The 13,353-nt window shown below is 36.2% G+C and overlaps 3 protein-coding genes across 3 annotated transcripts; 1 reads left to right on the top strand and 2 right to left on the bottom strand.

Moving 5' to 3' along the window:
- The first annotated feature begins 576 nt into the window (after nt 1–576).
- LOC111467490 (proteoglycan 4) lies at nt 577–2,622 on the top strand. Its single transcript, XM_023112408.1, has 2 exons — nt 577–825; nt 1,544–2,622. The coding sequence occupies exons 1-2, from the start codon at nt 687–689 to the stop codon at nt 2,557–2,559; spliced, it is 1,155 nt and encodes a 384-aa protein (XP_022968176.1). The 5' UTR covers nt 577–686; the 3' UTR covers nt 2,560–2,622.
- Nucleotides 2,623–2,988: 366 nt separating this feature from the next.
- On the bottom strand, nt 2,989–7,497 carry LOC111467487 (probable pectinesterase/pectinesterase inhibitor 25). Its single transcript, XM_023112403.1, has 3 exons — nt 6,842–7,497; nt 4,845–5,199; nt 2,989–4,054 (listed from the first exon to the last, which is right to left on the bottom strand). Exons 1-3 carry the CDS (start codon nt 7,481–7,483, stop codon nt 3,357–3,359), a joined length of 1,695 nt encoding a protein of 564 aa, XP_022968171.1. The 5' UTR covers nt 7,484–7,497; the 3' UTR covers nt 2,989–3,356.
- Nucleotides 7,498–9,428: 1,931 nt separating this feature from the next.
- Nucleotides 9,429–13,325, bottom strand: LOC111467489 (ethylene-responsive transcription factor WRI1-like). The gene is made up of 6 exons (XM_023112407.1): nt 12,891–13,325; nt 12,706–12,788; nt 12,470–12,478; nt 11,588–11,676; nt 11,135–11,336; nt 9,429–10,149 (listed from the first exon to the last, which is right to left on the bottom strand). Exons 1-6 carry the CDS (start codon nt 13,154–13,156, stop codon nt 9,575–9,577), a joined length of 1,224 nt encoding a protein of 407 aa, XP_022968175.1. The 5' UTR covers nt 13,157–13,325; the 3' UTR covers nt 9,429–9,574.
- Nucleotides 13,326–13,353: the final 28 nt, after the last annotated feature.

A 13,353-nucleotide genomic window follows, 5' to 3' on the forward strand; every position in this document is an offset into this window, starting at 1 on the left:
TAAAATTAGGCTCAAACTCGAACAACTCAGATTACTCAACTCAAACGTAAATGTTCGGTTGGGTTAGATTTTTTAAATTTGGTTGGGTTTTATTTTTTTATAATTCAAAATTTAGTTCGATTCTCCGGTTGAAATTTTGTCATTAGACCCAACCCAAATCAGCTCGAACCAACCTGAATCTCGAGTATGTCTAAAGTTTTCTCTCAATTCAAACCGTGCACACTCTCTCGATTCTTCCTCTGTACTTCTACCTTTAAATTTCACAGTTTAACGTACATTTAAATTTTGTATTATACGTTCATTGTCACAGCTCGAGAACTAAAAAATCAAACATAAATCGAACTTTTCTCGACACGATTCAAACATAACAACGAGCTTCTCGAGAATGTAACCCTAAACCTAACCTTTGGCATAAGAACATGAAAGCAATTGAAGCACACTAAAAGGGGAAAGTGGAAGAGAAAAGTTATACTTTAGTACATAAAAGGGGAAAAATATGTCCCCTTTATCAAACAAAGCAAAAAAGGAATAATCCCAATTCGAAGCAACCAATTTCTAAGCCACATAAATACCGCCCAAACAAAGCCCTAATTTCAACCCATTACGAAAACCAACCCGACCCGTCAAAACAAAAAAAACCCGACCCAACAACAGCAACAGAACCGCCATATTTTCCGGCGACCAGAATGGCAACAGGACGACCAAGATCCGCCGGACTCGGCGCCCTCCGCCGTCAATCCCTCCGAGCTTACAACGAGCCGTTCACTCCTAATGTTGTAGAAAGAGATGAAAACGAAGCCCACATTCTCCAGCTCCAACTTCCTGGTCCAAATTTTTTGCATTAAATTTTTATTTAATGAGATTTATTTTATTTTTCTAATTTATAATATGAAAAAATAACTTTCAAAAATATTTTTATTTTTTAAACAATTACAATATTATCAAAATTTTAAAATTATTTTCGTTAAATATTAAATTATTTCAATTTAAACTAGAAAGGAGGGAGAGAACCTAGAGAGATTTTTCTCCAAATCTCCACGTGCTCACTTTTATTTATATATATATATATAAATAAATAAATAAGTGACAAATTTTTAATTTTGAATTTTTAGAAATCATTTCTTATAGTAAATTTATTAGTTAAAAATATATATATATATATTAAAATTATTTTTAAATGAATATATTTTTTTAAATAGTGTAGGAAAAAGATAAAAATATATATATATATATATATATATTCTCAACGGAATTTATATCAGTAAATTTTAGAATCTCATCCTATTTTCACAAAAAAATTTACGAGAATTGAAATAGGAGGCAAAGACGAAAAGTCTCTAGTATTACTTAATTCAAACAGACTTCTCGGTCAAAATCATACACCAAGAATTGAATTTCGGTCCAATATTGTAATGAAATTGTGATGAATGGTATTGCTTTTAAAGAATAAATATTTTTTAAAAATAAAAATCATGGGAATTTTAATATATATATTATTTTTTTAATCTGATAATTTTCTTTTGTGATGGAATTGTGTTTTCAGATTTCAACGAGCAGCATGTTAAGGTTAAAGTGGAAGAAGGAGCACGGACGGTGGTGGTGACCGGAGATCGGCTTCTCGCAAATAACAGATTGCTCATATTGGATAAAACTTATCCAATCCCACAAGATTGCCCAATTGACAAAGTTCATCATAAATTAGAAGCTGGATACCTCACCATTACAATGCCCAAACAAACTGCGCCACCGGAGGCGGTGGCCACGGCGGCGCCCAAGGATCCAGAACAAACAACCCCAGAAAAGGGGAGTGAAGAAACCACGCCGGAAAACGCTACTCCGCCGCAGAAAGAACCAGAGCAAAATACCCCAGAAAAGGGGAGTGAAGAAACCTCGCCGGAAAATGCTTCTCCGTCGCAGAAAGAACCAGAACAGACAAGCCTAGAAAAGGGGAGTGAAGAAACCTCGCCGGGAAATGCTACTCCGCCGCCGAAAGGACCAAAACAGACAAGCGTAGAAAAGGGGAGTGAAGAAACCTCGCCGGGAAACGCTACTCCGCTGCCCAAAGAACCAGAACAAACAACCCCGAAAAAGGAGAGTGAGGAAATCTCGCCGGAGGAGGAAGATAAGGGAAAATCTGCAGAACTCCAAAAGAAGGGCTCAGTGAAGGCTGAAGAAGAAGCTCCAACACAGGCGCCGACGGAGGTGCCACCGCCTGCGGCAGCTAAAAATGGGCCGGTACAAGGAGAATCCGGCAAGGAGAAAACGACGCCGGATGAGAAAATCAAGAACCCAAATCAGAAACCAACAGAGAAAGAAAATCAAAATCCAGAAAAGGGGAAGGAATCAAAAACAGAGAAAGTGGGTAAGAATGAAAAAACCGGCAAGATCGGCACCGGAACTCCATCTCGGAAAGCGACAACTAGTAAGAAACATGCCGCCGGCTTCACGAACACAAGGAGGGTCTTATCGGTGACGGCGAGTCTGGCGGCGGCGGTTGTAACAGTAGGGGCCGCGTATTTAGCATTTGCATATTACGGACTTTCGTTCGCTATGGAATGAAACTGAAATTCGCAATGGCTTCTCGAATTTATACCATAAAAGAATAAACAAAACTTTAAATAATTTTTCTAACGTCATTACCCTTATTTATAATATAGTTAAATATATTAAAAAAATAATAATAATAAAAGAAAAAGTAAACCATAATCATTTCATAAATTAGTCAACTGTGACTCATGTTCAATAATTCCCGTCCAACAAAGTACACCATAGAGCTGCCTCTGAGATTTATGTAGCCCTAAATAGCCTCCCTTAATCAAGGAGCCCTCGAATAAAGTACACTTCTTATTCGACACATGAGTCACTTTTGACTACACCTTCAAGACTCACAATTTCTTTATTCGACATTTGAGGATTCTATTAACATAAGTTAAGAGCATGACTCTAATACCATGTTAGCAATTACGACCCTCTACAATAGTATGATATTGTCTACCTTAAACATAAGCTCTCATGAAATTTCGAGTTTAAAATCATATTTTCAAAATCCAACAAACCAACTATAAATAAAGATTTGAATCCCCTCTTCCTTCTAAAATTATAAATATTGGAAGTGGCAAATTTTGGCTTCAAATTCTGAGTGAAGGCAAAAATTAAGTGTTTCTTATGCAATCTCGTAGAGTAGTGAGTTTAGAAACCATGGGTAGCAGTTCATCAAAACATGGGTTGCAGTTCATCCAAACACGGGTAGCAGTTCATCAAGTTTCCTCGAACATGGGTAGCAGTTCATCAAGTTTCCTCAACAGATGGATAGCAGTTCATCAAGTTTTCTCAAACATGGGTAGCAGTGAATTCATTTAGACCAAACCACCAGAGAAGGGAATATCAGTGTAAGGCAGCCATGTATCTCCCATAGTAAGATTATAGACAGTAAAGTTCATAGCTTGAGTAATATTCATCAAGCTATAGCCAGGCCAATCCACCCTCATGCTTGTGTTAGCTCCTGGCCCATAATTCTCAAACTCCCCATAATACAAAGTGTCCAACCCTGCTGTTCCATTCCACTCCAACCACCCCACAGGGCTGATCAAATCCCCAATGTAACACTGCATATACACTGTTCTTGAGTACTGCTTCCACGGTCGTCCAAGATAGTTTGTCGTCGTCGAGTTTGAATAATCCGTCTCCCAGTCGGGGGCTGCCTTGATAGTGCAGTCGTGGATCGAGATACCTGTGTTTTGGTTTGGATCGGTTCGGCCCTGTGCCGTGATGGCGATCTTTTGGTTCGGGAGTGGCTTTCTGGCGTATAGATTGCATTTTTGGAAAACTGCAGCGGCATTGCCAAATATGAAATCTACTGTGCCGTAAATGTCGCATTCTCGGTAGAATTGTCTTAGAGAATGGACGTAGAGAGTATCTTGATAGCCCTCGAAGCTGCAGCGGTAGAATGTTGAGAGATCTGCACTGCTCCTTAGTGCTACTGCTTGGTGCTTCTCCGGCCCTGCTGTGTTCCTAAATGTCACATCTATTGCTACAAATCTATCCCCACAAACAGCTGCAAGCACATAGCACATAAAATCCAAGCATTAAACTAAGATTTATATATCAAACTGTGGAAAACTAACATGATACACGGGAACAGCACCGAACGGGTCGAGGAATGGGAGGGAGTGGTGAGAGATCTCTTCCTATTAGCTAAACAAGGCTGGGAGTCCCCATCAACTATCTTGGACCGCCACCGTGAGGATGATGTATGAATAGGAAGTGAGGACAGAGACGGAGCATGCTTATGTAAGAACCCAAGTTCATCGCTAGCAAATATTGTCCTCTTTAGGCTTTCCCTCAAAGTTTTTAAAATGCGTCTGGTAGAGAAATGTTTCCACTCTTATAAGGAATGTTTCGTTCTCCTCCCCAACCGATGTGGAATCTCACAATCCACCCCCCTTCGATCCCCAACGTCCTCGCTGACATTCATTCCCTTCTCCAATCGATGTAGGACACCCCAATCCACCACCCTTCGGAACCCAGCGTCATTCTTGGCACACCACCTCGTGTCTACCCCCTTCCGGACTCAGCCTCCTCGTTGACACATCACCCAATGTCTAGCTCTGATACTATTAGTAATACCCCAATCCCACCACTAACAAATATGGTCTTCTTTGTACTTTCCCTCTCGAACTTCCCCTCAAGAGAGAAGTTTCCACACACTTATAAAAATGTTTCGGTCTCCTCCACAACTAATATGGGATCTCACAGCTTTCCCATCCTCGCCCTACCTTGTGGAGATCTCTACTTAGAATTCGGCGAAAATAAGTAGACGGATTATGAGTTTATGATTTACTTACTAAATGTAGAGGAATTATAAGTCGTCCAACCATCGACAACGCTATGATTCCCAGTGATGACGGTTCGGTTAATGCCATCGCCAATGAGCATTATGTTGGTTTTGTATTTGGGGACGACGACGTATTCTTCGTAGTATCCTCCTCTAACATAGATAACAAAGTAGCCATCTTGAGGCATTGAATTGTTGGGAGCAAAGGCAATAGCATCTCCAATTGAGGTGAAGTTGTCTGCACCAGTAGAGCTAACAACCACAGTATCGTTGATGAAGATTCCTGTGGTGCCTAAATCAGCCAACAAACGCTTCCTTCCTGAGCAGCCTGTGGATTGGTTGCATGAACCCATTTTATGTAGTCCCTGATGCAAACTTAACCCATTAAGCCTATAGTTTCTTAAAGAATCAGCCAACAAATTTAGTAAGTGCAAGCAATTTCTAGTCACCCTATTCCATCTGTTATGACATAGTTCCATTATATCAACTACTTCAAATATGTCCCTTTTAAATTTCAAGAACCAAATGTATAGGTAAGAATAAAACAATTAGAATAAGTTAAGCTAAGTTAATAAAATTATCCTTAAAAAGTTTTAATAACACTCTTCAATTCTCGAAAAAAAATACCCTCCCGTGACACCAAGCTTATCAACATCTTTATATCGGTCCCGAAAAACATAAATAAATAAACAAAAACAAATATAATCAATCTAATATCCTAATTAAGGGAGATCAGCAATTAATTAAATACAGATTAAGCTAAATTTGTGCATAATTTATATATTATATTCCACCCCTCTTGTGATAATTTTCCTCCATATTTAAATTATTTTGGTTGGTGGATATTAAATTCCATTAATATTTGCACATGCCTCTGTTTTTTGCCCCTAATTTCACATGTTGATTAATAGTATTAAGAGAGATAAGTATACAGCTCCGCCAAAAAGCCAAAACAGGATAAAGTTAATAAATAAAATTAATGTATAGTTTTTACATTATATAATTATGTACCACTTCCCAAGTCCTAACTCCTAGAAATAATATCTACCCACAATTTAATTTCATATGGTTGGAGGAAATTTAATACAATTAATATTTTAATATAAACAATTGGTTTTTGCCCCATTAATATCCCTTTGAGGGGGGAGAATGATAAGATCATGGGAGAGTTGGATCCACTTTAAAACATTAATTACAAAGATCCACTCCCCATCTTATGAAGTATACATTTTAAAAAAATAATAAAAAATTAATTTTAAGATTTATTGAAAGTACTTAAATTAAATTTAAATACATTTTTATGGATTAAAATAATTTTCGGTATAATCAAAGAAATTTAAATTTTAATATTTAATATTATGTGTGAGTTTAGAAATCTTTTAGAATTTTTAATTTTGTGTGTAATTAAATTTATTTTACTAATTTATTATATACATTTTACAAAATTAAAAAAAAAAAACTATTTAATACAAAATAGATACAATTAAAAATTTAAAATTTAATCAGATATTTTTAAATTTTTTCTCTATTTAACTTTTTTTTTTCTTAGTTCAACAATTTATTTCCTAAATCATATTTATCCGATAGAAGCATGAGTATGAGTGTAATTACATCTTTACCCCTACTTTGATCCAAATTATCCTCTCATCTTTCTATTGTAATATTTTAAAAAATAATAATAATAAATTACAAATTTGATCCTGTAATTTAAAAAAAATAAAATTGAAGTATATATAATTTTAAAAATTAGAATAATGTCCCTTTAGTATGATAAAATCTCATCAATAGACTCAATGTAGTAAACGTTAATATTTTTCAAACTATTTATTAAATTTTATCAAACAATTGGGGTAAAACTGTAATTTTGCAAATGGTAGGGACTAGATTTTTAGTTTTTTTTTTTTAAACAAAAAAATTATTTTCCCCCAATTTTTGTTTTATGCATTGAATAAAGCAAATGAAAAGTTCCGTGTAACTGAACGAACAGACAAACAGCGTAATTCGTACCTTGATCAGCGTGTTCAGAGGCTCTCTGTTCCGTGCGCCTGCCGCGGAATCCCCTCCGTCTCCCTTCATCCGCCGCTTCTTCCACAGTCGCGACAACGAGTTTGTAACCAATCCCAACGACACACTGTACAGTTGCCCGGCGCTCGACATCGGCGCCGTTAGCGCATTCCCCAAACTACTCCTCGATTCCACCAATCCGTCTATACAAGTCTGGCCGTTCGTGACGATCGCGCTCAAAATACTCTGAACGCGCTCCACTAGTTCCTCATCCACGCCCTTCGCCGCCTCCAATACGCTCTCAATCGACCGGAGAAACTCCACATTGGAATCGGAAAGATCTCTGCAATCTTCCAGAGCGCCGGCCTCCCGCTGATTCAGCCTCGAATCGCCTCCTCGATCGAGATAGTCGCCGATTACGCTCGACATTTTGATCGCCTGTTTGAGGCAGTTCTTGACGGAGAATTTCCCGTAGCCGTAGGGATCGGAGGGAGAGAATCGGATTGAGGAGAGAATGGAGCGGCAGAGCTTAGGGTAGAGAGTGGATTTACAGAGGTCGGCTGATGGTGGTGGTGGTGGAGGAGAATCGAAAGCTCCGGCGCGGCGGAGAGAGAGAAGAAGAAGGAAAATGAGAACTGAGTTCATAATTTATTCAACTCGGTGAGTGAAGAAAGGGGAGGGGGTTTATATAGAGGGCGGGAGAAAGAAGGACAAGGTAATAGAAATTAAAATATTTTACAAAATAAATATATTTTCTCTCTTTTTCAATGTAAAAATAAAATAATTTATTTGTCTAATCTTAAAATTTTATTGAATTTCCATTTTTTTTTTGTCTTTTAATTTTTTTAAAAAATTATTTTGATATTTAAATTATTTGTTTGAAAATTAATAATTGTATCAATAAAAATTAATTCATACTCATAAACTTTAAAATTATATCAATAAAAATTCTAAATATATCCATTTACAAAAAAAAAAAAAAAAAAAAAAAAAAAAAAAAAAAAAAAAAAAAAAAAAAAAAAAAAAAAAATTAATTATATCAATTAACTTTCAAATAATTGACTATTTTTCGATGAACGATCTAAATTTTTTAAAAAATCTATACACGTGTAAGAATTGATAATACAAAGGATTTTCAAATTAAGAATCTAAATTGATTCATTTGTAGCCGGTTAGGTATTTAATTGAAAGAATTATAAGTTTGTCTGGACGTGTTCGGGATGTCCCAAATAACCCACGAATGACAAGTGTTTTTCCTTGTGTGATCTTATTTCAGTGGAAACTTGATGAGTTGATCCACACATCTTGCCTTTACTACTATATCCGGAGTTACTTCACACTTATATTGCTCTCCCACAGTCCCGTTTTCACGGTTTAGACTGCACCCATTTCGAAATCTAACCTATGATATAAATATTAATACACGAAAATTTAGGATTTTTATTTACTACAAATTTTAAAATAAGTATAATATATATAATATATATAATATATTTTATATTATAGAAATTAATTTAATTGAAATAAAGAAAATATCTGTACATCAACAAGTTGAAGAAATAAGTTCATATATTAAATGGTTTTCATTATTTAGTACTTTTGGGTAAAATTATTGAGCCAATAATGTAAAATTGAATAATTAATTAGACAAAAAGGGCTGAATTATTTCCTTTTTTATAATATTATTTGATTTCTATAATGATGAGTATTTAATAGTTGGCTTTATAATAGAATTGGCTTTGCGCTCGAGAAAAGTTAGATTGACCTGGGTTATGTCGAGGGTGAAATCTATTTCTTTAAGCTCAACGTCGACGCTTCCTACTACTCAACATAGATTGGACAGGATTGAGTGAGTGAGTGATTCGTGATGCCCACAAGAGTGTTGTGGTGGCAATGGCCGTGTGGATGTGTTATTTGGTAGCGGCTCTAGTCCTAGCCCTTCTAATGGTTCGTCACAATGGTATGATATTGTCCACTTTGAACATAAGCTTTCATGGCTTTGCTTTGGGCATCCCAAAAGGCCTCATACCAATGGAGAGTATATTCTTAGATTATAAGTCCATGATCATTCCCTAAATTAACCAATGTGGGACACTTTCATCTAACACCTCCCCTCGAACAAAGTACGTCTCCCCTTAATCGAGGCTCGATCCCTTTTTTCTTTTTGGAGTCCTTTGTTCGACCTTCGAGGATTTGCCAATCTATTGGCACGACTAAGTTTAAGTTTAGGGCATAGCTCTGATACCATGTTAGACGAACACGACTCTCCACAATGATATGATATTGTCCACTTTGAACATAAGCTCTCACGGCTTTGCTTTGGGCTTTCCAAAAGGGCTCATACCAATGAAGAGTATATTCTTAGATTATAAGCCCATGATCATTCCCTAAATTAACCAATATGAGACACTTTCATCTAACACAGTCAAATGTTACGTCTCGTACTTTTTGGATTAGAGGTGTGTCGTCTAGTGGGCTATCTGGACCAAAGGTTGATGTTTGGTCTAGGTAAGCAAGCATGGACAGGCCGTTTTACTTGTTCGATTTTCCTAGGTTTTTTCGTTAAAAAATATGTTGGTGACAAAAATCCTTGAGAAAAGTAAAGCTCTTTCTAGCTGCAAACTTAAGTAAACAAATTTAAAACAAAAAACACCTAAGCAAATCTCCAACATTTTTTTTGTCCCTCCCTCTCTAAATCATACCTGAAAAAAAAGGAAGAAACTTATAAGATACTCTTCAACAAAACCCAACAATCTCATCTTTTTCGCACGAAACCGAGTTGGTTATTATCGACGAAGACGATGGCGAAGGAGCATTGTTCATCTCCATCTTCCCAACATTAAGATCTTCTTTACTATCACCACCCTCAATGCTCGTTTCGAACATCAAGCCAATGTCGTCTTCAAATCCGATCTCATCAAAGTAGAGATCAGCTAATTCACTCGTTTTCTCAAGCGGGAGGTCAGGCACCTCGACAAATCCGGTGTCTAAGAAAGACCAATGGAGATCATGATCGTCTCCCATGACACCCATTGACGGGCTATTCTCGATCGATGGAAGCATCGTCGAGAATTGAAGGCTCGGCCATGACTTCGTTTGCTGTTCTTCGGGCTGATACACAACTTCTCCCTCGGAAGAAACAGGGGAGTCATTGGGCTCTTCTTTTGGTTGCTCAGCTGCTTCAAAAACTGATGATTTGGTCTCTAATCTCCTCCCAATGTAATTGCTAATGTCAAAGTTGGTAACTGCATTGGGTCCTCTGTATTCAATTGCAGCCATGTCATATGCTGCAGCTGCTTCTTCTTGTGTGTCTAATCATAATAATAATAAAATGTGATTAAACTAAGCTTAAGTAAGAAGATTAATTTAATTACTTCATTAAATGGGATTAAAGAAGTTTAAATGCGGTTTGGTTTGGGAGGATTTTGATAAGAAATCACGTGACCATGATACTTTTTTTAATCTAAATTAATTAATTAATTACAAACGTATCAGAAAAACAGATCATATTCTCTCCATTTCTCAGTAAATAACAGTTTATTCATGGAAGTGAAATATATATATAATATATTATATAAAGAAAATAAATTAAAAAATAATTTTAAAAAAGTCAAAATATTGAAAGCAGGAATACAGATCAACTGGTTCTGTTGTCTCTAAGACCATAAGAATTTCCCGTGATTTAAAAAAAAAAAAAAAGAAACTAATATAAACCAAAAAATAAATAATTTTAAAAAATGGCACGTGACACATACTGCTTTTCCGTTACTTTTGGAAAGCTGTGGACGAAAAGTTCTGTTTTATTCGATTTTTTTAATAGGGCCAGCAGAGAAGGATCACGTGCCGTACAACCCCCCCCGAGCCCCCAAATTATTTACCCACGTGGACCACTCGTGGCTTAAAATTGCTTTTAATAATTGAAAAAGGATTAAAAATTAGAATCCACTGAGATATATTATTTAAAAAATATATATATATATATATATATATATATTTAATTAATATATTTTTTAAAAAAAAATTACCCACCTCATTTTTCTATGCCCAGTAGCTAACCAATTAACAAAAAACCCTAATAATTTTAAACATTTCGTAACCAATTATTAGGAGAAATTCAATTTAAAAAAAAGAGTAAGAATTGGTCGGTCTGAGACAAGTAAGAAGGACGGTGCCACGTTAGCTGACAGAGTAGTCCACGTAGTTATAAGTAGGCGTCAGCTAATACTAAAATCCACGTGGGGTTGCCACGTGGAGTTTGAAAAAGTAGAGAGAATGAGAGGGAGAGAGAAAACGTACTGTAGGTTCCCAAGTAAAGATATTTGCTTCCAAAAACGCGGCCAATCCGAGCCTCCCACCGGCCATTGTAGTGGTGTCGGGCCACGCCGCGGTACTTAGAAACGCCTCTAGAAAATCCACTGCTCCGCCGCCGCAACGACGCCAAATATTCTTCCTTCGTTACTTTCCGCATTTCTTCCATTTCATTCGTGTACGACTCTGCCTGCATTTTTTGCCCCCACATTTAATATTTAATTCACATGTTTAAATAACTAAAAAAGGAAAATTCCACATTTTTAAATTGACCTCTTTAAATTGCCGTCCTTATTATATTCCGTCCATTATTATTTTTTATTTTTTTACAATATGCTTCGAATTAAATTACGAAATTGGGAAATTTAATGAGATAAAATGAATAAAAAAACAGAAAATAAAAAGTGAAATGTCAGTTTTAGCCTTGAAGATTAGAAGTACCGGGAAATTGAGAGTGGTTTCCGGTCCCCAGTACTTGAGGGCAGCGAGGTCATAAGTTCGCGCTGCAGCTTCCTCGTTATCATACGCTCCTGCAAAAAAAAAAAAAAAAAATCAACTAGTTGTTTGAAACACGAATTTGGGATTCGAGTGAAATCGAGTTCTAAATCTAAGCTCGGTTGTCGGGTGAAGGTACGAAATCCCTCAAACCCATCGTTTCTCTTGGAATTCAACTAATTTTGTACTTCAAACACATATTTTAGAATAGTTCGGTATTTTTTATTCCTATTTTAAAATTTAAAGATTTTCGATCTAAATTAGTGCCTTAAACCTCCCTAAATTTTTAACTCTAAGCTCGTTTGTCGGATTTAAGTACCAAATTCCCTCTAAACTAATAGTTTCATCAACTAACTCTTTACTCTAAACACATATTTTAAAATAGTTAAATATCTTTTATTCATGATTTTAAGTCCTAAGATTTTCGATTCCAAACTAGTGCTCCAAACGTCTCTAAGCTCGTTTGTCGAATTTAAGTACCGAACTCCCTCTAAACTAATATTCCTATTTAACAATTCCAAGATTCCGATTCCGAACTAGTATCTAAACGTCCCAAAATTTTTAACTATAAGCTCGTTTGTTGAGATTAAGTACCCAACTCCCTCTAAACCCATAATTTCTCTCGAAATTCAGTGAATTCTATACTCTAAACACAAATTTTAAAATAGTTCGGAGTTTTTTTTATTTCTGTTTAACAATTCTATGGCTTTCGATTTCAGATTAGTGCCCTAAACGTCACTAAATTTTAAACTCAGAAGAATAAGACACCACTATTATCCTGACACGTGTCCAGAAATATATGTAATTTTAAAAATAGTGAGAGCTTACCCAAATAAACTGAGCAGCGATATGAACGTTGGCGACGACAGGGGAGGTCCCAATACACAGTCAGCAAAACAAAATCAGGGCTTGATTATATATAATTATATAAAAATAAAAATTAACCGAATAAACAAATAATTTTTTAGATCTCTATTTAATTAATTAATTAATTAATTTGTATTTTTTTTTTTTTTTTTTTTTTTTTTTTTTTTTTTTTTTTTTTTTTTTTTTTTTTTTTTTACCTTGCCTTCCTTTTTTGTTCTGAATGCTATTCCATGAACTCTTGTCCCAAAGATGAGCTTCGAACCGGCCGGTCCATCGATGCCTGAGATTTCGATTCGGAACAGCGATTTCTCAATCTCAATTCAACATGCAAATCGAAAACACAAATCAAATTGAAAAAGAAAAAAAATGAGAAGGAAAAAACCTCGTGACTCCTCTGTAAATGGAACTCCGGCGAGTGGAAGATGCGTTGTTGTTGTTGTTGTTGATTCCACTGCTGTTGTTATTATGAATCTCGCGTTTCGATTCGTCCTGATTCCTCCGTCGCCGCTTGATTCTGGCTTTGTCCGAGTGCGGCCGGAGAGGAGCGGAGAGATTCTTCTTCTTCTTCTTAATATTAATGGCGGAATCTGAACCGACGCAAGAGGAGGAAGACGAAGAGCAAGAAGAAGCAGAGGGAGAGATACTCATGGCAGCAGACGGCGGAGAGATTTCCGATTTCCGATTTCCGATTGCGATTCAAGAGAAGGAAAGGAGTGAAGAAATGCAGTAAGAAAATGGCGATGGAGTTGGATTGGATTGAACAGTGAGGGACATTTTGAGGAGAGTTTTGGTAACCTAAAGTGAAGCAGGGGGGAAGTTAAAGAAGAGGAAGAAGAAGAAGCAGA

The sequence above is a fragment of the Cucurbita maxima genome, unplaced genomic scaffold (genome assembly GCF_002738345.1).
Source record: "Cucurbita maxima cultivar Rimu unplaced genomic scaffold, Cmax_1.0 Cma_Scf00034, whole genome shotgun sequence".
Classification (NCBI taxonomy): domain Eukaryota; kingdom Viridiplantae; phylum Streptophyta; class Magnoliopsida; order Cucurbitales; family Cucurbitaceae; genus Cucurbita; species Cucurbita maxima.

Excerpts from the sequence above, each read along its gene's own strand:
- LOC111467490 (XM_023112408.1), top strand. The coding sequence starts at position 687 with ATGGCAACAGGACGACCAAGATCCGCCGGACTCGGCGCCCTCCGCCGT. Across the intron at positions 826-1,543 it reads TCTCCAGCTCCAACTTCCTG|ATTTCAACGAGCAGCATGTT; the intron begins GTCCAAATTTTT and ends TTGTGTTTTCAG.
- LOC111467487 (XM_023112403.1), bottom strand. The coding sequence starts at position 7,483 with ATGAACTCAGTTCTCATTTTCCTTCTTCTTCTCTCTCTCCGCCGCGCC. Across the intron at positions 5,200-6,841 it reads CTCTGAACACGCTGATCAAG|GGACTACATAAAATGGGTTC; the intron begins GTACGAATTACG and ends AGTTTGCATCAG. Across the intron at positions 4,055-4,844 it reads TTATAATTCCTCTACATTTA|CTGTTTGTGGGGATAGATTT; the intron begins GTAAGTAAATCA and ends ATGTGCTTGCAG.
- LOC111467489 (XM_023112407.1), bottom strand. The coding sequence starts at position 13,156 with ATGAGTATCTCTCCCTCTGCTTCTTCTTGCTCTTCGTCTTCCTCCTCT. Across the intron at positions 12,789-12,890 it reads ATTTACAGAGGAGTCACGAG|GCATCGATGGACCGGCCGGT; the intron begins GTTTTTTCCTTC and ends TCGAAATCTCAG. Across the intron at positions 11,337-11,587 it reads AAACCACTCTCAATTTCCCG|GCAGAGTCGTACACGAATGA; the intron begins GTACTTCTAATC and ends CAAAAAATGCAG.